This window comes from Panulirus ornatus, chromosome 20 (genome assembly GCF_036320965.1).
Source record: "Panulirus ornatus isolate Po-2019 chromosome 20, ASM3632096v1, whole genome shotgun sequence".
Taxonomy (NCBI): Eukaryota; Metazoa; Arthropoda; class Malacostraca; order Decapoda; family Palinuridae; genus Panulirus; species Panulirus ornatus.
The window spans coordinates 2,126,454-2,150,678 of record NC_092243.1 but is presented as its reverse complement, the minus strand read 5'-3'; the positions used below and the strand labels follow the sequence as shown (position 1 = coordinate 2,150,678).

Sequence of the window (24,225 nt, the reverse complement as noted above, 5' to 3'; positions counted from 1 at the left end):
ATGAATCATGGTGAGGTGCCTGAGGATTGGCAGAATGCTTGCATAGTGCCATTGTACAAAGGCAAAGGGGATAAAAAAGAGTGCTCAAATTACAGAGGTATAAGTTTGTTGAGTATTCCTGGGAAATTATATGGGAGGGTATTGATTGAAAGGGATAAGGCATGTACAGAGCATCAGATTGGTGAAGAGCAATGTGGTTTCAGAATTGGTAGAGGATGTGTGGATCAGGTGTTTGCTTTGAAATTTTTTTTTTTTTTTTTTTTTTTATGCTTTGTCGCTGTCTCCCGCGTTTGCGAGGTAGCGCAAGGAAACAGACGAAAGAAATGGCCCAACCCCCCCCCCCATACACATGTACATACACACGTCCACACACGCAAATATACATACCTACACAGCTTTCCATGGTTTACCCCAGACGCTTCACATGCCTTGATTCAATCCACTGACAGCACGTCAAACCCTGTATACCACATCGCTCCAATTCACTCTATTCCTTGCCCTCCTTTCACCCTCCTGCATGTTCAGGCCCCGATCACACAAAATCTTTTTCACTCCATCTTTCCACCTCCAATTTGGTCTCCCTCTTCTCCTCGTTCCCTCCACCTCCGACACATATATCCTCTTGGTCAATCTTTCCTCACTCATTCTCTCCATGTGCCCAAACCATTTCAAAACACCCTCTTCTGCTCTCTCAACCACGCTCTTTTTATTTCCACACATCTCTCTTACCCTTACGTTACTTACTCGATCAAACCACCTCACACCACACATTGTCCTCAAACATCTCATTTCCAGCACATCCATCCTCCTGCGCACAACTCTATCCATAGCCCACGCCTCGCAACCATACAACATTGTTGGAACCACTATTCCTTCAAACATACCCATTTTTGCTTTCCGAGATAATGTTCTCGACTTCCACACATTTTTCAAGGCTTTGAAAAATGTATGTGTGAAATACTTAGAAAAGCAAATGGATTTGTATGTAGCATTTATGGATCTGGAGAAGGCATATGATAGAGTTGATAGAGATGCTCTGTGGAAGGTATTAAGAATATATGGTGTGGGAGGCAAGTTGTTAGAAGCAGTGAAAAGTTTTTATCGAGGATGTAAGGCATGTGTACAGAGAGGAAGAGAGGAAAGTGATTGGTTCTCAGTGAATGTAGGTTTGCGGCAGGGGTGTATGATGTCTCCATGGTTGTTTAATTTGATTATGGATGGGGTTGTTAAGAAGGCGAATGCAAGAGTTTTGGAAAGAGGGGCAAGTATGCAGTCTGTTGTGGGTGAAAGAGCTTGGGAAGTGAGTCAGTTGTTGTTCGCTGATGATACAGCGCTGGTGGCTGATTCATGTGAGAAACTGCAGAAGCTGGTGATTGAGTTTGGTAAAGTGTGTGAAAGAAGAAAGCTGAGAGTAAATGTGAATAAGAGCAAGGTTATTATGTACAGTAGGGTTGAGGGACAAGTCAACTGGGAGGTAAGTTTGAGTGGAGAAAAACTGGAGGAAGTGAAGTGTTTTAGATATCTTGGAGTGGATTTGGCAGTGGATGGAACCATGGAAGTGGAAGTGAATCATAGGGTGGGGGAGGGGGCAAAAGTTCTGGGAGCGTTGAAGAACGTGTGGAAGTCGAGAACATTATCTCGGAAAGCAAAAATGGGTATGTTTGAAGGAATAGTGGTTCCAACAATGTTATATGATTGCGAGGCGTGGGCTATGGATAGAGTTGTGCGGAGGAGGGTGGATGTACTGGAAATGAAGTGTTTGAGGACAATATGTGGTGTGAGGTGGTTTGATGAAGTAAGTAATAATAGGGTAAGAGAGATGTGTGGTAATAAAAAGAGTGTGGTTGAGAGAGCAGAAGAGGGTGTTTTGAAATGGTTTGGTCACATGGAGAGAATGAGTGAGGAGAGATTGACCAAGAGAATATATGTGTCAGAGGTGGAGGGAACGAGGAGGAGTGGGAGACCAAATTAGAGGTGGAAAGATGGAGTGAAAAAGATTTTGAGTGATCGGGGCCTGAACATGCAGGAGGGTGAAAGGCGTGCAAGGAATAGAGTGAATTGGAATGTGGTATACTGGGGTCGACATGCTGTTAATGGATTGAACCAGGGCATGTGAAGCGTCTGGGATAAACCATGGAAAGTTCTGTGGGGCCTGGATGTGGAAAGGGAGCTGTGGTTTCGGTGCATTATTACATGACAGCTAGAGACTGAGTGTGAGCGAATGTGGCCTTTGTTGTCTTTTCCTAGCGCTACCTTGCGCACATGAGGGGGGAGGGGGTTGTTATTTCATGTGTGGTGGGGTAGAGATGGGAATGAGTAAAGGCAGACAGTATGAATCATGTACATGTGCATATATGTATATGTCTGTGTGTGTATATATATGTATACGTTGAGATGTATAGGTATGTATATGTGCATGTGTGGACGTGTATGTATATACATGTGTATGTGAGTGGGTTGGGCCATTCTTTTGTCTGTTTCCTTGCGTTGCCTCGCTAACGCAGGAGACAGCGACAAAGCAAATAAATAAATATAACCTTTCCAGGATATTGCAGCTGTGAAAATGAAACATTCTACCAATACTATTATACTTTTATTATCAATTGTCCTTAAAAACAGGATGAGGTGACCTAAAACATCTTTTCTGATCTCATTTTTGTGCCGTCCTTGACCACTATCTGGCACAAGGCTGATTCCCATCTAGTCATTAAGGGCATCAACTATGGCCATTATGGCTTAAAGTATTTTTCCTTTTCTGAGAGGTTTTCACTACTTGAATAGCCATATGAGTACCAATACCTCAAGCAACAGAACATTTTGCTACCATAATATGAGTATCGTAAAACTAATAATGATATACTGTTAAGTTCTATCATATGAATTTGAATTAATGTACTGATAATACAGTACTCTATCTGCAGTGTACAAACTTAATTTTGAAATACTAATGTAAGAGGAAGAGATACTAAATATCACTCAAAATATACAAAGTAATACCAGGAGACTTTTCACAGTTTGGGCAAGTGGTTTACTGGACAAAGCGGGTGAGGCAAACATGATGTAGCACACTGTATACTCCCCTACATCAGATGTACGTTAGCCCTGTCTGCACATTGGTGCACAAAGTTCATCAATTTTACTGATGATTAACACGCCATCCAGCAATACAAATCAACTTTCGAGGTAATGTGCCCATGGTTTAACAGATATCATGTGATCATGACAGTGGGAAATATAATTTCTAAAATACTAAATCAGTCTTTAAATACCTATCCCACTTAAAGTGTTATCAGCAACCATACAAGACAATGCCATCATAATTTTTTGACTAAAATATTCTTACCACTCTTCTGCCGTCGCACCTCCATCTGATGAAGCTCTTTACCTGAAATAAGTTTCAAATTAATAAAAGGTAACAAAAATGATATTAATATTTTTTCATTATACTTAATCGGTGTTTTCTGCATCAGCAAGGTAGCACCAGGAAACAGATGAAGAAAGGCCCATCCACTCATGTACACATATATATCCATAAATGCCCATACATGCAAATATACTTACATAAATTATTATTTTCTTTTCATTGTACTTTGTCACTGTCTCCCATGTTTGCGAGGTAGCACAAGGAAACAGATGAAAGAATGGCCCAACCCACTCACATACACATGTATATACATACACGTCCACACACGCACATATACATACCTATACATCTTAATGTACACATATATACACACACAGACATATATATATATATATACACACATGTACATAATTCATACTTGCTGCCTTTATTCATTCCCGTCACCACCCCCGCCACACATGAAATGACAACCCCTTCCCCCGCATGTGTGTGAGGTAGCGCTAGGAAAAGACAACAAAGGCCACATTCGTTCACACTCAGTCTCTAGCTGTCATGTATAATGCACCGAAACCACAGCTCCCTTTCCACATTCAGGCCCCACAAAACTTTCCATGGTTTACCCTAGACACTTCACATGCCCTGGTTCAATCCATTGACAGCATGTCGACCACTGTATACCACACCATTCCAATTCACTCTATTCCTTGGACACCTTTCACCACCCAACATGTTCAGGCCCCGATTGCTCAAAATCTTTTTCACTCCATCTTTCCACCTCCAATTTGGTCTCCCACTTCTCGTTCCCTCCACCTCTGACACATATATCCTCTTTGTCAATCTTTCCTCACTCATTTTCTCCATGTGACCAAACCATTTCAAAACACCCTCTTCTGCTCTCTCAACCACACTTTTTTTATTATCACACATCTCTCTTACCCTTTCATTACTTTACTAAGTAATTTATGTACAAGGGTTCTAGCAACAGAAATAAATAGCAACAAAAGCTTTTCAAGAGACAATAACTGCAGTAATTCAATTATGCTCTTTCTATTCTTTCTACAATAAAAACAATAAAATGCCTACCTAATATGTCATTTTCAAATTCCAATCATCAGAAAAAATTTTTTTTTTATAAGGCCAAATCGATAAGCAGTAAGTACTTTTCAACAGGCATATTCAGATCCTAGTATGCAATACTCTACAAACACTACCTAACTGACTGTAGGATATGTGTGAAATCTGAAACGATACAACTTCTGGTTAGTGTATTTCTAATCATCCTGCTCGGTAGGCTTATGCTTAAACCTTCCAACAGTATCATATAAGAAGCATTCTCGTTGTAGCATGCTGATTTTGTGTAACATTTACTGCATATCACTATGTCATACACATTTAAGGTGTCAGTTAAACTGAATGTTATCAGCATTGCTCAAAGTTGCTAAAATTATCTGTGAAATTTCCTAGTTTGCAAAATTATTTCTGGTCCCCTTCTGTTTCTCCTTCAGAATCACTGTTAATCACTGTTAATCATCGTGGATATGTAAAAAAACCTTCTACTGTGAGCTCAATTATACAGTGGTTGGCTTTCTTGGAGATACCTCAAACTTTCTAGTCATTTAAAGAAATTTATGAGAAAAATCTATAACAAAATAAGTGTGAACAAGGTTCATTCAGTTACTCTTGCTGCCCCCTACCACAAATCTAAACCCAAGATATGCAAAAATCTAATTTTTCAAGTACTAGGTGAGGGGTCTAACATAACCAAAAGATGTGCAATTGTGGATTGACAAAAGAATAATGGCTACCAGCTAGGAAGAAACTGAGCTCAGCTATCTAAAACCATTTCTTCATCTACCCTGTTAAATAGGCATAATGTCATTTTCAATGGTTATTTCATTATCTTTCACCATAAGAAAAGGGCCCATGTAACAGTCTCAAAGGAACCAGGATATCAAATGATTTCTTAGGGCAGTTAATAAAGATCTACCACTCAGAATTTTCACATATATCATTTCTTATTTGTTTATGGATAAGGTGATGTGGGAGGTAAATATGAGTGCCTTGGAAAGAGGGGCGAGTAGGCATTCTGTCAGAAATGAAAAGGCCTGGGAAATGACTCAGTTGTTGTGTGCTGATGATACAACCCTAGTGGTAGATTTGACTGAGAGACTGCATTAGTGGAACATTGATTTTGGATGTGTGTGTGAAAAAAGTAAACCTGAATGAAAGCAGGGTTATTTCATTTATTGGGAAGAGGGAAAGTTTAGTTGGGATAGGTTTGAGTTGAGAAAATTTGGAGGATGTGAAGTGTTTTAAATACTCGGGAATGGACATGGCAGCGAATGAAACCATGGAAGCAGAAGAGAGTCGGTGAGGGGGTGAAGATTCTGGAGGTGCTGGAGGATGTGAAGAAAGAGAGATCATCATTTGGAAGAGCAAAAATGGGTATGTTTGAAGGTACAGCAGTCCCAACAACATCATAAGGATGCGAGACATGGGCTATAAATAAGAATGTGTGGAGGAGGGTGGATGTACTGGAAATGAAATGTCTGAGTACAATATCTGGTAAAAGAAGTTTGACCAAGTAAGTAATGAAAAGGTAGGAGAGGTGTGGTAATAAAGAGTGTGGTTGAGAGAGCAGAAGAAGGTGTGCTAAAATGAATTGGACACACGGAATGAATGAGCGAAGAAAGGTCGATGAAAAGAATATATGTGTTACAAGTAGAGGGAACAAGAGCAAGAAGACCAAACTGGTGATGGAAGGATGGAGTGAAAAAGATTTTGACTGATCGGCACCTGAACATGCAGGAGGATGAAAGGCATGCATTTGATAAGAATCTGAATGTGGTATATAGGGGTCAATGTGCTATAACTGGACTGAACCTGGGCGTGTGAAGTGTCTGGGGTAAACCATGGAAAAGTCTGTGAGGCTTGGTTGTGGATAGGAATCTGTGGTTTTGGTGCATTACACATGACATCTAGAGAATGATTGTGAGCAGATACAGCCTCTTTTCGTTTGTTTCTGGCACTACCTTGCTAACACAGGAGACACCAATTAAGTATGAAAAAATTTCAACAATGCTATATAAATCTACAAAAAAAATACCCTATCATGATGAATTCCTCTTATTGTGAATCCTATCAAATGACATTTTCCACATATTGCTTTATCTTCCCTTTTACAGCTGCAACCATAACTTCATCAGCTCAACATTCTCTAATACCTGCGACATCATTTCAACATTTCATCTAACAAATTAAGAGAAATGAATGCTGATACTATGTATGTATGACTCATGGTGAGGTGCCTGAGGATTGGCGGAATGCGTGCATAGTGCCATTGTACAAAGGCAAAGGGGATAAGAGTGAGTGCTCAAATTACAGAGGTATAAGTTTGTTGAGTATTCCTGGTAAATTATATGGGAGGGTATTGATTGAGAGGGTGAAGGCATGTACAGAGCATCAGATTGGGGAAGAGCAGTGTGGTTTCAGAAGTGGTAGAGGATGTGTGGATCAGGTGTTTGCTTTGAAGAATGTATGTGAGAAATACTTAGAAAAGCAAATGGATTTGTATGTAGCATTTATGGATCTGGAGAAGGCATATGATAGAGTTGATAGGGATGCTCTGTGGAAGGTATTAAGAATATATGGTGTGGGAGGCAAGTTGTTAGAAGCAGTGAAAAGTTTTTATCGAGGATGTAAGGCATGTGTACGTGTAGGAAGAGAGGAAAGTGATTGGTTCTCAGTGAATGTAGGTTTGCGGCAGGGGTGTGTGATGTCTCCATGGTTGTTTAATTTGTTTATGGATGGGGTTGCTAGGGAGGTGAATGCAAGAGTTTTGGAAAGGGGCAAGTATGAAGTCTGTTGGGGATGAGAGAGCTTGGGAAGTGAGTCAGTTGTTGTTCGCTGATGATACAGCGCTGGTGGCTGATTCATGTGAGAAACTGCAGAAGCTGGTGACTGAGTTTGGTAAAGTGTGTGAAAGAAGAAAGTTAAGAGTAAATGTGAATAAGAGCAAGGTTATTAGGTACAGTAGGGTTGAGGGTCAAGTCAATTGGGAGGTGAGTTTGAATGGAGAAAAACTGGAGGAAGTGAAGTGTTTTAGATATCTGGGAGTGGATCTGGCAGCGGATGGAGCCATGGAAGCGGAAGTGGATCATAGGGTGGGGGAGGGGGCGAAAATTCTGGGAGCCTTGAAGAATGTGTGGAAGTCGAGAACATTATCACGGAAAGCAAAAATGGGTATGTTTGAAGGAATAGTGGTTCCAACAATGTTGTATGGTTGCGAGGCGTGGGCTATGGATAGAGTTGTGTGCAGGAGGATGGATGTGCTGGAAATGAGATGTTTGAGGACAATGTGTGGTGTGAGGTGGTTTGATCGAGTAAGTAACGTAAGGGTAAGAGAGATGTGTGGAAATAAAAGGAGCGTGGTTGAGAGAGCAGAAGAGGGTGTTTTGAAATGGTTTGGGCACATGGAGAGAATGAGTGAGAAAAGATTGACCAAGAGGATATATGTGTCGGAGGTGGAGGGAACGAGGAGAAGAGGGAGACCAAATTGGAGGTGGAAAGAAGGAGTGAAAAAGATTTTGTGTGATCGGGGCCTGAACATGCAGGAGGGTGAAAGGAGGGCAAGGAATAGAGTGAATTGGAGCGATGTGGTATACCGGGGTTGACGTGCTGTCAGTGGATTGAATCAGGGCATGTGAAGCGTCTGGGGTAAACCATGGAAAGCTGTGTAGGTGTGTATATTTGCGTGTGTGGACGTATGTATATACATGTGTATTGGGGTAGGTTGGGCCATTTCTTTCGTCTGTTTCCTTGCGCTACCTCGCAAACGCGGGAGACAGAAAAAAAAAAAAAAAAATCTCCAAAGTGATGTAATCATGATACATACTTTCTATTCTCATAACTCTCTTGCCATATTGGACTTCCTTAATAAATGCTTCTGCCTGCTTGGCTATGAAGATGTTTTTCTCAGTTTCTTGTTTCAGAGTCTGCACATGTACTCCACACTGTGAGGTGGTAAGCCCCTCTGAAAGTGAAAAGAAACAGCTAACAAAATAAGGAAAGTTGGTTGGCATAATATAGGATTTCTTAATCATACAAAATACAGGTTAAGAAAAACCATATCTCAGCAAGCAATGAAAAAGACACAAAAATACTCATGTATTACTCAAGTACTGAATCCCGAAAGGTCTACAGTTAAACTAAAATAGGAAGAGATGTGTGCCTGACAAAAGGAAAAATATAAGCTTTCCAAAATATGATTATTCAGCTATCTATAATCACCACTGGTCTTCTTTCTATGTAAGAATCCTGGTGTTACTAAAGGGCATTTTCCCAGAGCACTCCCCAAGTCCAAGGCTGTGTTACTTTTAGAAGCAGAGAAATGTGGACTCTTGGAGTAAGTCCTTTGATAAAATTCCTCCAAACAGCACAGTGAAACCTCAAGCAGATGAATTCTGGTACTGCCCATGATTCTGTACGGACCATGAGTGAAAATACATGAAAATTCTTTAGAGACCCTCATCCTCATTCTAAATGAGAAATGCCTCATGAATACAGATATCTTATCAACTAAATATCAATAAGCACTAAGTCTCTTTTTCCAAAAAATTCAAAATTTTCTCTAATGTGACAATCTTCTTTAAACAACATACTTCAATCCTTTTGATAATAGCATTCATGCAATAAGTAATCTATTTCTAAACTTTTTCTCTCCATCTTATCATGAGCAATTACAAAAACATTAAGAATGATCCTAAAAGCCTTCCTTGGTTGGCTCTCTACCTTATTCAAACATTTATTTTTGCAGAACCCTCACTTTATCTATCTTCATTCATTATACTTGATTGCCGCTTCCCACGTCAGCGAGGTAGCGCCAGGAAACACATGCAGAATGGCCCATCCACTCATACACACACCCTGTGGCTCACTTCCGCTTCCATAGTTCCATCTGCTGTTAAGTCCACTCCCAAATATCTAAAACACTTCACTTCCTCCAATATTTCTCCATTCAAACTTACCTCTCAATCAACTTGTCCCTCAACCCTACTGAACCCAACAACCTTGCTCCCATTCACATTTACTCTTCAACTTTCTTCTTTCACACACTATCAAGCTCAGTCACCAACTTCTGCTATTTCTCATCCGAATCAGTCATCAGAGCTGTATCATCAGTGAACAACAACTGACTCATTTCCCAAGCCCTCTCATCCCCAACAGACTGCATACTTGCCCCTCTCTCCAAAACTCTTGCATTCACCTCTCTAACCACCCCATCCATAAACAAATCAAATAACCATGGAGACATCATGCATCCCTGCCACAAACCAATATTCACTGGGAACCAATCACTTTCTTCTCTTCCTACTCGTACACATGCCTTACATCCTCGATAAAAACTTTTCACTGCTTCTAGCAACTTATCTCCTACACCATATACTCTTAAAACCTTCCACAAAGCATCTCTATCAACCCTATTATATGCCTTCTCCAGATCCATACATGTCACACACAAATCCATGTTTTTCTAACTATTTCTCACATACATTCTTCAAAGCAAACACCTGATCCACACATCCTCTACCACTTTTGAAACAACACTGCTCTTCCCCAATCTGATGCTCTGTACATGCCTTTACCCTCTCAATCAATACCCTCCCATATAATTTCCCCAGAATACTCAACAAACATATGTCTCTGTTGTTTGAACACTCCCCTTTGCCTTTGTACAATGACACTATGCATGCATTCTGCCAATTCTCAGGCACTACATGATCCATAAGTACATTGAATATCCTTACCAACCAATCAACAATACGGTCACCCCCATTTTTAATTAATTCCACTGAAATACCATCCAAACCCGCTGCCTTGCCGGCTTTCATCTTCCGCAAAGCTCTTCTCTGTTTACCACACCATTCTCCCTGACCCTCTCACTTTGCACACCACTCTATTCCTTGCACATCTCTCACCCTCCTGTATGTTCAGGCCCCGATAGCTCAAAATCTTTTTCACTCCATTCTTCCACCTCGATCAAGATTTCACCCACTCTTAGAGGTCTCATCTACCATAAATAATGCAGACTTCTGTTCACTTTATGTTTCGAACTAAGACACACAAACCAAATCATTTATGAACCAATAACAAATTAATTATGGCACAAGTGGTTGTACATATTCACCTTTGGAATAATTGGACAATTCTTCAAGTATCCTACTTGAAGCATGACATTCAATGGTTGGCATTACTTTTGTGCAACTATGATACAGTGTCAACACCTGTAGCCATCTGACTTGGTAATGTCACCACATCCCAACAGCATCTGCATATTTCCTTCACTTACCTTCAACATTTACATCTGCAGTATTACATTTGTCTGTAAACTTTTTGACTTTCTTTTTTTTTCTTAATTTCTTAATTGCTTTCTTTCCAGGTTGTTTCTTCTGCTCAGCAACTACAGCTTCAAGAAAGTTCTTTGGTAACCGCTTACTGTTAAGGTTTTCTAATCGCTCTCGCTGAAAAAAAGGTTTTGAGCCAATGAAATTCTGAGTTACAAATAAAGCCTTGGTTCAAATTCATTTGGGCACAGCTGGTCTTGAATGAACACTAAATCCATTTACTTATAAATCTTAAAGCTAAAATTACACCTTTAATATGATGCCACCAACTGGCTACTAAAACTGTCTCTACTAATGCTTGATATGCAATAGTTCCTAAGTAAGGCACGACGTCAAGAATAGATACTATCCCGACCAAGAGTGATTGCAACCCTAACATCCTAATCTCAATGGGCTAGATTCAAAGAGACTGGATGGCTGCATATCCCTAAATCCCAAGGTAAAGAAAATTCTCACACATGAAACCTCTTTTCATGCCAGTAAGCATGGAAAGAATTGCAGACTGATCACTTGGTAAGCAGGCAACTAGTGCACAGGAGATAACACCAAGTAACTAACACTGATTGATCCTGACATTAATTAAGCATAAATTTGAAGGGTCATACACTCATGCTGCCACAAAAAGATAGTTCCCTAGCAACATATGAATTACTTTAACTTCAGAACTTTAAAATTGAGATTAATGATTCACTGTTATGGTTGCAATATATTCAAAATATTTAAGTCATTAATTTTTTTCATACTTGTCTGAAGTTCTCCACTTTAGCAAAGTAGTGTTAGGAACATAAGAAACAGTGGATTCATTTGCACACATCCATTATCTAGCTGTCATGTATAACATATATGACGTAGCCTTTCAAGACCATGAAACAGTATTAGGGCTTGGTTGTGGATATCAAAATCCAAAATTATCTGCCTACATTTGTATTAAGGACTAACATTACTCCATTACAGCAAATAAAGACAGCATGCCTCACATGACTGAGTGATGTGATCAGTTCCTCACTGGACTGAAAAGAATTATCTTGCCAAGATGGGAAAAAAGAAAATCATGGAAACATCTAATGGTTCTTCAAATATCTATGACTATATTGTTTTTGCTTTTTTACCATCAGAATTCATTTATTGGTTACTTCTCAATAAGCCAGTCTTACTACTACTTACTCCTCTTACCCATGTAGACTATTGTAGCAACTCAGCTGCAATATACTTTATGTATCTCTTTCAAGTGATATAATCTTTGAAAATGATATCTGTTTGTTCTATATCAAGTCTTTCTCCACTTACAATGGCAATGATATCTTTCCACTGCCTTCTTGGTCTTCTATGTGATCTTCTATCTAAGACCAAATTACATGGTATTTGCTTAAAATGCCAAGATTTTAGTCAACTATGACATATTTGAATAAGATTTCTGCATCACTATTTTGATTTATGCACCATTCAGAAACTTAGGCAAAACAAAGGTATATAAAGGATTAATCTTTCCACTTTTCATACTTGTGCATGGATATCTTTAATCTTATATGATTATGATATTTTTTACGATACTTTTCCCACCAATTTTTAAAGTACATGCCAACCGTAGTTTCATAAACTCAAACACTCTACACTAACAAAACGAACATAAAAAGAATTAATTTTTCTTTTTCAATCCTTCTGCATCCATCTTCACCAACAAATGAGAATGAAATATGCTTTTAATTCTTTTCTCATGTTTTCTGCATCTACAGCTGTAGCCCAGTTTTCTCATAATCAGAGTTAAGGGGCAATTTAACTTTTTGTCTGATTTTCTTATCTTTTATCGAAGGATGAACTGCACCAGCAATTTTAGTGTCATTTCAAATTCTATTATTCATTTACCATTAAATATCCTTGAAATTAAGTTATCCCTGGGGTTATAGGAGAAAGAATAATAACTACATATCTGTTATATACTGCAGAAGGTGGCTTTTCAGTATTCAAAACATTTGTTCTATCTATTCATCTATCTATCTCTAAGCCCATTCCAACTGGAACTCCCTCAAAGGAGTAGCTACAGCAAAAAGCCTCCATAAATAAAGAACTTCAGAGCTGCTTCTTAGCCTTTAGTGCCTCAACCTTAACAGGTTACTGGAAAATGGCAAGTCTGGTGCAATATTTGCTGAGGCTCCTCCCTTATGTTCCTAATAACCACTTCTATCTAATGCTCCTACCTACTACGTCTACCTAAAGTTTATACTTTACGCTCTTTCCTAAATTTTCATAACTTCTATCTACCACTCCTACCATTTTGCCAAAAGATAGGGCTAGCACAAAGTGCTCACCAAAGGATAATCTAGTGTTATGAAGAATGAGCCGTGCGAATTAAGTGCTGTCAAGTGTTACATTTGACAAGGAGAGATTGTATCTTTGTGGACAGAATACAAGTAGTCCACATGCTAGTGAGGCAGAGAGAAAATACAGCTACCTGGCTCAGAGGAGTGCAACTTGACAACCACTAAAGCAGATATCACTAACCCTCCTGATATCCAGGCAGGTAGTATTGGTAATATGCCTCCCTGGTCATTGTTCTTTTCTAATACATCTGGTATTCCTCATATTTTAATGATAACCATTAACTCCATGATACATTCAATAAATGCCATACTTTAATACACATCACTTTGCCCACTAGTTTTTCACTTGTCCAAGATCTTTTTAATCAACTAAACCATTTATCATAAATCTCTAGGACTCCCTTTACGGCACTCTTGCAGCCTTAATCAGAAGAGAACTGGACTCCTTCAGAGCAAGGAATTCCTCAATGAAAATGTACTCCTTTTCATCCACTGACGATGAAACAAACTTCTCGAAAGTGATATTTTTCACTTGCGGTGCAACTATACGCAGGCAGAGACAAATACCACCTCTTTTCCAATATCTACAGTAAATCATCAATCTCCCTTTTTACAACACACCTTCTGTTCATATCTACAGAAAATCATCAGTCTCTCTTACATACCTTCTGTTCTTGTTGGAGCTTATTTCTAACATGTTTCCTCTTTCTATCTTCCTTGACCAGATGTTTTTTCTTCTGCAATTCTTTCTTTCTGTTCACATCTTCCCTATCTGCTAGCTTCTTTCCCACAGCAAGAGTGACTTCTTCAGGTGCTGCATCAGAATCAGAATCTTCGGGCTCTCCATCTTCCAATTTGCTACTTTCTACAAAATAACATGTAAATGTTAGATTTGGAGGCTATATACTGTACTGTGACTCTGATAGGTAATCACAGAAAAAGATCAGAATTTCAAGTGAATGAAACAAAACATGGCTACTTCAGATATGGATTAGCCTATATGAGGACTATTTTCCTGAAAATATGAAGACTAGTTTCCTGAAAATGTATCATTGATATGGTGTCAAGTTTTGTAATTAACCCAATCCTATTGTTTCTACATGATGCTGTGGAATGCAAAAGATGACAGAAAATTAATCTTTTTCATCCAATGGGTACTTGAAAAGACCTCTCAGACTTGAGTATTTTCCATATTGTTTACAGGAGACAAACTGGAGAGATAAACAAGAAAACTCAGGAATGAAAAATAGGTTTTCACACAAATGATTTCAAAATACTTACACAATCTATCTACACATGATCTATGAAGTATTTCATTCATGATTTACCAATCACACTCATATGAACTGCTGTACTTACCCAGAAATTCAGGAAGAGGTAAATCATTAGAATCCTTTTCATCAAAAACAATGTGCCTGTTTTGCTTCTTCTTCTGAAAAACAGAAGCAAAGTAAATGAAATATACCTAAAGAATCAAGCAGGTTATAGCTTTTCTTATATCACTGCCATTTTGTAATTTACTGAAATTTGAAAAAATAAGAAAACAAGGATATTATATTGTCTTTCATCCTAATTGCTCTCATAGTAAAAAGATCTTCCATCCCAGTTAATCTCACCAATAAATTATCGAATTCAAAGGAAAACAATACTATAATTCACATAACTATCAAAAACTTTGCACAGTAATGTTACACAAAGTTTTCTGTGCATCTTACATTACTGGTATTTACATAAGTAGTGTAAGTACATCCTAAATATGAATAATCTCTGAACAAATCAATGTAGGGTACAGTAATACTATCTACTTATTTATTTATCTATTTTGCTTTGTCGCTGTCTCCCACGTTTGCGAGGCATTTATTTATCTTGCTTTGTCGCTGTCTCCCGCGTTAGCGAGGTAGCGCAAGGAAACAGACGAAAGAATGGCCCAACCCACTCACATACACATGTATATACCTATACATCCACACACGCAAATATACATACCTATACATCTCAACATATACATATGTATACACACACATATACATATATACACATGTACATAATTCATACTGTCTGCCTTTATTCATTCGCATCGCCACCCCGCCACACATGAAATAACAACCTCCTCATGTGCGCAAGGTAGCGCTAGGAAAAGACAAAAAAGGCCACATTCGTTCACATTCAATCTCTAGCTGTCATGTAATAATGCACCAAAACCACAGCTCCCTTTCCACATACAGGCCCCACAGAACTTTCCATGGTTTACCCCAGACGCTTCACATGCCCTGGTTCAGTCCATTGACAGCACATCAACCCCGGTATACCACATTGTTCCAATTCACTCTATTCCTTGCCCTCCTTTCACCCTCCTGCATGTTCAGGCCCCGATCACTCAAAATCTTTTTCACTCCATCTTTCCACCTCCAATTTGGTCTCCCACTTCTCCTCGTTCCCTCCACCTCTGACACATATATCCTCTTGGTCAATCTTTCCTCACTCATTCTCTCCATGTGACCAAACCATTTCAAAACACCCTCAGCTCTCTCAACCACACTCTTTTTATTACCCCACATCTCTCTTACCCTTACATTACTTACTCGATCAAACCATCTCACACCACATATTGTCCTCAAACATCTCATTTCCAGCACATCCACCCTCCTCCGCACAACTCTATCCATAACCCACGCCTCGCAACCATATAACATTGTTGGAACCACTATTCCTTCAAACATACCCATTTTTGCTTTCCGAGATAATGTTCTCGACTTCCACATATTCTTCAACGCTCCCAGAACTTTTGCCCCCCCCACCCTATGATTCACTTCCGCTTCCATGGTTCCATCCGCTGCCAAATCCACTCCAAGATATCTAAAACACTTCACTTCCTCCAGTTTTTCTCCATTCAAACTTACCTCCCAATTGACTTGTCCCTCAACCCTACTGTACCTAATAACCTTGCTCTTATTCACATTTACTCTCAGCTTTCTTCTTTCACACACTTACCAAACTCAGTCACCAGCTTCTGCAGTTTCTCACACGAATCAGCCACCAGCGCTGTATCATCAGCGAACAACAACTGACTCACTTCCCAAGCTTTTTCATCCACAACAGACTGCATACTTGCCCCTCTTTCCAAAACTATTGCATTCACCTCCCTAACAACCCCATCCATAAACAAATTAAACAACAATGGAGACATTACACACCCCTGCCACAACCCTACATTCACTGAGAACCAATCACTTTCCTCTCTTCCTACACGTACACATGCCTTACATCCTCGATAAAAGCTTTTCACTGCTTCTAACAACTTGCCTCCCACACCATATATTCTTAATACCTTCCACAGAGCATCTCTATCAACTCTGTCATATGCCTTCTCCAGATCCATAAATGCTACATACAAATCCATTTGCTTTTCTAAGTATTGCTCACATACATTCTTCAAAGAAAACACCTGATCCACACATCCTCTACCACTTCTGAAACCACACTGCTCTTCACCAATCTGATGCTCTGTACATGCCGTCACCCTTTCAATCAATACCCTCCCACATAATTTCCCAGGAATACTCAACAAACTTATACCTCTGTAATTTGAGCACTCACTTTTATCCCCTTTGCCCTTGTACAATGGCACTATGCAAACATTCCGCCAATCCTCAGGCACCTCACCATGAGTCATACATACATTAAATAACCTTACCAACCAGTCAACAATAAAGTCACCCCCTTTTTTAATAAATTCCACTGCAATACCATCCAAACCCGCTGCCTTGCCGGCTTTCATCTTCTGCAAAGCTTTTACTACCTCTTTTCTGTTTACCAAATCATTTTCCCTAACCCTCTCACTTTGCACACCACCTCGACCAAAACACCCTATATCTACCACTCTATAATCAAACACATTCAACAAACCTTCAAAATACTCACTCCATCTCCTCACATCGCTACTACTTGTTATCACCTTTCCATTAGCCCCCTTCAATGAAGTTCCCATTGCTCCCTTGTCTTACTCACTTTATTTACCTCCTTCTAAAACAACTTTTTATTCTCCCTAAAATTTAATGATACTCTCTCACCCCAACTCTCATTTGCCCTCTTTTTCACCTCTTGCACCTTTCTCTTGACTTCCTGCCTCTTTCTTTTATACATCTCCCACTCATTTGCATTATTTCCCTGCAAAAATTATCCAAATGCCTCTCTCTTCTCTTTCACTAATAATCTTACTTCTTCATCCCACCACTCACTGCCCTTCCTAATTTGCCCGCCTCCCACGCTTCTCATGCCACAAGCATCTTTTGCACAAGCCATCATTGCTTCCCTAAATACATCCCATTCCAGCCCCACTCCCCTTACATCTTCTGTTCTCACCTCTTTCCATTCTGTACTCAGTCTCTCCTGGTACTTCCTCGCATAAGTCTCCTTCCCAAGCTCACTTACTCTCACCACTCTTTTCACCCCAACATTCTCTCTTCTTTTCTGAAAACCTCTACAAATCTTCACCTTTGCCTCCACAAGATAATGATTAGACATCCCTACAGTTGAACCTCTCAGCACATTAACATCCAAAAGTCTCTCTTTCGCGCACCTATCAATTAACACGTAATCCAATAACCCTCTCTGGCCATCTCTCCTACTCTGATACGTATACTTATTTATATCTCTCTTTTTAAACAAGGTATTCCCAATCACCAGTCCTTTTTCAGCACATAAACTACAAGCTCTTCACCATTTCCATTTACAACACTGAACACCCCATGTACACCAATTATTCCCTCAACTGCCACATTACTCACCTTTGCATTCAAATCATCCATCACTATAATCCAGTCACGTGCATCAAAACTGCTAACACACTCACTCAGCTGCTCCCAAAACACTTGCCTCTCATGATCTTTCTTCTCATGCCCAGGTGCATATGCACCAATAATCACCCATCTCTCTCCATCCACTTTCAGTTTTACCCATATCAATCTAGAGTTTACTTTCTTACACTCTATCACATACTCCCACCACTCCTGTTTTAGGAGTAGTGCTACTCCTTCCCTTGCTCTTGTCCTCTCACTAACCCCTGACTTTACTCCCAAGACATTTCCAAACCACTCTTCCCCTTTACCCTTGAGCTTCGTTTCACTCAGAACCAAAACATCCAGGTTCCTTTCCTCAAACATACTACCTATCTCTCCTTTTTTCTCATCTTGATTACATCCACACACATTTAGACACCCCAATCTGAGCCTTCGAGGAGGATGAGCACTCCCAAAAAGATTTTCTATCACAGTCAACCTTGTATATAAAATATATAATTCAAATGAAAACAATATTATAATTCATATAACTAACAAAACTTTGCACAGTAATGTATCATACATAAAGTCTTCTGTGCATTTTATATTACTGGTGCTTGCATAAGTAGAGTAAGTACATTCTAAATATGAATGATCTTTAAACTGATCTATGTAGGGTACAGTGACTCTATACCTCCCAAAACCAGGCCCTCTGAAAGTTGAAACTTCATAACCCAAACATTATGAAGACCCCCTGAGTCAGGGAAATGGGAAGATGCAATTCCACGTTATGGAAATGCTAAGTTGGAGCATCATTACTATGCAGTTTGTTTATCAGAAAATTGAGTGCACACAGGTTTTTGCTCAAAAGCATGAATTTGACTGGCCAGTGGAGCCCCCATTAGTTCACCTAAATGGTAAATTTCAGTGTGTGTGTAGATCTCTTGAATCTTTTCCAAGAAACGATTAGAAATTCAGTAAACTTTTCATGTGATCAACAAGTACATACAGTTCTGTACAGTATCTGAAGCTTGTTTACAAATGTACCAATGTATATGCACTCAACCAAAAAGCAACTTTACCTATGTCTTTAATGAAGTTTGAAATGAATGAACAATGTTACTTAGTTATTTCAATAAGAGTGATACTTCTGATTATCTTTTGTATTTATCATACTGTATACAATCTCTTCCTCATCTATCTATGGGTTATATCTAATATGAAATGAACTATATCACTTAATTGTTTCAGTATGGGTGGTACTTCTAATTATTTTTTGTATCTATTATATAGTATAAAATCTCTTCCCATGCCATATTCTTCAACTTGAATTTTTCAACTCATGTTTGTGGTAATCTACTCATTAAAATAGGAGCAAACAAATTTAATTCATTGCTTTGGTGATACAGTAGTAAATTTCAGAAGTGTATGCACCAAGTTCATATAGTGCAGATTTGATTTTGTGGAGTGAGGAAAGGACTAAAGCATATAAAAACTACTTACATATAATATGGCCTAACATTTGGAAGCTATGAAAGAAAACAATATGAAAGTGAAAGCACTGACTAATACTGTCAGAATATCTACTAGTTTTGCTGAGGGAAATGTATGAACAAGTACACAAAAATATAGTAAGTTTATGGACATCATTGTAATGTTTGTGAGGGAATTATCAATTCATTAAAAGCTCATTTTACTTTTACTACAGGACTTTGGAGCAGGAACAACCAATGGCACTCAAAAGATATGAACCAAGATTGAAAATATACAACTGAATCAGACATGCAGTTAAATATGGTAGATACAGCCACTCCATCCATCAACAAGCACTTTTAGAGGAAAGAATGCAGAAACAATAAGATATTTCACCTGAAACAAGGAAGAGGCACTTGAAATCTAAGTGCAACGTTTATGTTTTGATATGTGAGTTTTAGAGCTCTGCCAGATTTTCAAAATATCATTTCATCATTGTATAATTCATCTTAATCTTTCAGTCACTGTTTTTTACACAGATATTACGAGTTCTGGTATACCTTGCAATCAAACACAAATGTTTTCAATACAGTCCAACTAACAGCAGACAACAAGAGTACGCAAGTGCTGTACCTGGTAATTCCATTTATAGAAACAGTAACTATCAGGAATATGAGTAATATATTTTAAAGTTTATACAAGGAGACTCACCTGTTCTGATGGCTGTACAGACATGACTCCACTTGTGCTAACTTTAACATCTTTACCTCTAGCCTCTTCCGACTTATCATCACCTGATTCTTCTTCTTTAGCATCTTCATTCACATTCTTTTCTTCATTTGACACTTTTTCTTCAGTATCTTCATCCAAATTCCCTTCTTCATTTCCAGTGTCTAATTCCTCATCAGATTCATCAGACTCATCTAATGCATCATCTTCATTCATTTCATCTTCATCACTCTCCCCATCCTCTTCTTCTCCAGGATCATCACCTCCATCAGGTTCATCAAAAGTTCCTCGCTCAAGCTCTCTTTCACCTTAAAGTGAAAGAGAAAAAAGAATGATGTACCTCTTTTCCTAAGATATCTAACTGCCTCTCCTGCCTTAGAGGGGCAGCATTACGAACAAACTGAGCAAACTGCGGAAGTAGCCATTGTTTAAAAAGTGTGCCAGCAGAAATAAGAGTTTAGCACTCATTTCTGCTGGCACCTCCCAAGGGTAAGAAAATCTTTTTGAAGAGCAGCTGCCATGGTAAACATACTTTACATGACAGGTCATCAGCTTGAGAATGACCCTCACAGCTGGTGGTAATTCACAACCTGCTACAAGAGAAGCTCGAACCAAAGGGATGCCAAGATTTTCTGGTATAGTAGATGATCAGCAGGTTATGTTTATGAAAGGAAAACACAACAGAACATAAAACCAAGGTGCAATGCTTCTAGTGGGTACCTAACTCCTAATGAATCAGTTGGGGCACGTTATGTCTTTCTTTTTTTTTTAATGTTTATGAAGAAAAAAAATAACAAAAATCTGCTGTTAGTATTACCTGAAGTAGATGCAAAATAAAATATCCTACACGCCCATGGAGTAACAGTATATAATGCACGTAACAAGATTATAAATGGCAAATCAGGATGCTGACTGCATAATTTTCTAACAAGAAAATCCTAGAGTAATACTTAAATTATCATATGAAATCCACTGACTCCTAGTGAAATTTCCTTTAAACACCACACAAGTATAAGTTATTATCTTGAAAAAACAAATTACTGCTTGAAGAATATAAAGCTTGTACTTTTGTAAACCCAGGTATCATAAATAATAGCTGTCTTATGAAAGAGAACAGTCATAAATATTAGATGTCTTATGAAAAAAACTCATACTTTTCAGTAAATTATGGAAATTCCTGGCTTTTGTTTGCACACAATATGTAAATAGCTAGACATATCATCTCAAACCAATTCTACCCTATCCTTACCTAGCTAACCCTGACATATAGTGGCTACTCTTGAGAAGCTCTACTTTTAAGGACCCCTGTACAGCAGATTATGTGAAGGTAAATGTGTACTATAAGGACGCTACGATTTCAACATCAATGTCAATAAATATCACATCAACAAGTATGAAAGTTAGCAAAACTTAATACTACCTGCAGTGATCACTTTAAAAAAATGTTAGGTTACATTTACTCAGGGTCCTCAGAATACCAGAAATATGTAAAAAGAAAGGATAATTTCTCAGCTTCATTCTGTACTGCTATCATCTTCCAATAACATATAACTGTTCTGTACTGCTGCTGTATTTATAAAATAAATGAACAAATGCAAAACATAATTTGGACTATCAAATTCTATAAAATGGTATCAAGTAAGACAACTAGCATTTTGTGTATCAAGAATATTTTGTGATTTACTTAATGTAAAAGTAATATAGAATCTATAAAAACTTTACCTAAACTCATCTACTAAGAGAGATACACCAACATTAAATTCATCTGCTGCTGCAGACCACACGATTAACCTCTGTGTCGCCTGTTAGATGACATACATTTTCGATGTGCTTAAGCATGGGTATAATTGGTATACTTGGATAAGAATGTGATAAGTAAGATAAATTTGACCTAGTGCATTTACAAGGTTTTCACAGATTCTATTCATTTTTTACAAGTATATCACCTACGTTAAATAATTCCACCTTTTCCCTGATATACTACAATAACTTTATCTAATGTAACATAATCATTAAAATCATGCACCATAATTTTTACTGTACTACTGTACTACACACTGCACTGGTACTGCAGAAGAAAATCACTGGTAACCATCCTCAGACAATAATGTTGCGGAGCTAAACTGATAAATGACCACAGAAAAGACCTATGAACCCCCCAAACAAACTACCCTTCCTGCAGTGATCACTCCCGCTGAAATACAATCTTACCAAACATCAAAATACGTTCACTGTTTGTATCCAGCCCAAATAAGCTAACATATAATCTACAAGTGTTTCACTAACTGTAACAGCATCATGGATAAGCATACCAAGTAATGGTAAAAGTTTACTTGGTTATCGTAGCCTGGCTTAGTCCACGAACAATCAAGCTTTCCTATGAATTCATGAAATAAATATTTAGTTAAACTTACTGAGATCACTTGTAGGGAAACCATCAACCTCCATAGCCAGAATATATCATAACATCTTCAATCGAGGAAATACAGGAGGTAATGTAACACCCAAACATGTGCGTCTAGCTTTATGGTCGCACTCACAACCACAGCTTTTGTTGACATTGTTATCATTCATATCTGCTCAAAAATTGGAAGTGGGTTAGGTGATGGACTTATTCTAATATCAAATTATAAAAACATGTGTTTTTCTACTATTGTTTCTAACGTTCAGTGGAAGCCATCCGCTATCATACCGTACAATGCAAATCGAGGAACCTGAGTTCTTAATCTTAAATATATTCAAACAAAATCTTATTCGGTTTTAACCTGCGTTGTGTCACTTTCTTCAGCCCCCGTAAAAGATATGTTAATAAACTAGTCTTCACCCCGAGCTAGAAATATCTAATATCAATTAGGAGGTTTAAAAATCATAAGATGCATCTTGAATTTCTTCCTGAGAAAACAATTCAAGAAGGTTACAATGACTTCACAGAAAATTAGAATTGACATTTTCTTTCACAGATCAAATGTTCCATTTTTTGTTAGATTCTCCAAATACTAGTTTCAAATACTAATTATTGAAATAATGCGTTTTCATATCTTTGGGGGGGTTGAATCCAAATGCTTGGGTGGAGTGCGGCCCATGTGTCCATCATTGTTTTCGTTTGCAAAATCGTCTAGAGTTCCCGATTTTGATGGAATGTTTATTAACCAAAATCATAAAATTGAGCACCAATACGAATTAATGGGGACTATCAGATTCTATCATCTTTACCTCCTTTATAATTTCTATGAGGCGGTCCACTGTCTGCATTGTTACTTCCGTCAAATATATCCATTGACTCTGCCGCATTAATCTCTTGCTTCATATTTTACTGTCATTATTACGTGTGGAGTTTCAATCTTTCGTGTGAATAAGAACTGACAATTCATACTACATTCAAAATCATTCTAAAATTGTAACGTTTTCTCTACCAACATTTTAAGGGTATCTCAATTATTTCTGACGGTCAACTCGGTATCCTTCCATTTTACCCTCTCATTACTCTACAATCAAGAAGGCGGAGAAGCTTGGAAAGCGATTTAAGATTTCAGTGGAAAAATAAAGAGAAAGTGTCGATATAAAGAGGCTGTTTTAGGTTAAAGTTACTAAAGTCGCAAACAGTGAAACAGCACAAGTTATACCTTAAACCACGGCATTGGTTCCAGGGCTAACGAGAGACCTTACCTAAATTTGGATGATTTCTTCGAAATGCACTTCACCCATTGTACTTCCATCATATATATATATATATATATATATATATATATATATATATATATATATATATATATATATATATATATATATATATATATATTATATATATATATATTCCTTGGGGATAGGGGAGAAAGAATACTTCCCACGTATTCCCTGCGTGTCGTAGAAGGCGACTAAAAGGGAAGGGAGCGGGGGGGCTGGAAATCCTCCCCTCTCGTTTTTTTTTTTTTTTTCAATTTTCCAAAAGAAGGAACAGAGAAGAGGGCCAAGTGAGGATATTCCCTCAAAGGCCCAGTCCTCTGATCTAAGCGCTACCTCGCTATCGCGGGAAATGGCGAATAGTATGAAAATATATATATATATATATATATATATATATATATATATATATATATATATATATATATATATATATATATATCTTTCTTTCTTTCATTCAAACTATTCGCCATTTCCCG

At 38.2% G+C, this 24,225-nt stretch overlaps 1 protein-coding gene across 3 annotated transcripts; it reads right to left on the bottom strand.

Annotated features, from left to right (window-relative positions):
• Positions 1–2,580: 2,580 nt before the first annotated feature.
• LOC139755853 (uncharacterized) lies at positions 2,581–22,637 on the bottom strand. Of its 3 annotated transcripts, none has more exons than XM_071674471.1 (7): positions 22,480–22,637; positions 20,048–20,373; positions 14,445–14,517; positions 13,751–13,950; positions 10,713–10,884; positions 8,259–8,396; positions 2,581–3,385 (listed from the first exon to the last, which is right to left on the bottom strand). In XM_071674471.1, exons 1-7 carry the CDS (start codon positions 22,511–22,513, stop codon positions 3,315–3,317), a joined length of 1,014 nt encoding a protein of 337 aa, XP_071530572.1. In that variant the 5' UTR covers positions 22,514–22,637; the 3' UTR covers positions 2,581–3,314. The 3 variants fall into 3 exon arrangements, with proteins under 3 accessions (XP_071530572.1, XP_071530573.1, XP_071530574.1); XM_071674472.1 differs by having other exon boundaries at positions 14,445–14,514; XM_071674473.1 differs by lacking the exon at positions 8,259–8,396.
• Between the last annotated feature and the right edge of the window lie 1,588 nt (positions 22,638–24,225).

Coding starts and splice junctions, on each gene's coding strand:
- LOC139755853 (XM_071674471.1), bottom strand. CDS start 22,513: ATGGAGGTTGATGGTTTCCCTACAAGTGATCTCA. Junction 10,885..13,750: donor AGCTCCAACAAGAACAGAAG/GTATGTAAGAGA, acceptor CCTTTTTTTCAG/CGAGAGCGATTAGAAAACCT. Junction 3,386..8,258: donor GAGAGTTATGAGAATAGAAA/GTATGTATCATG, acceptor AACTTATTTCAG/GTAAAGAGCTTCATCAGATG.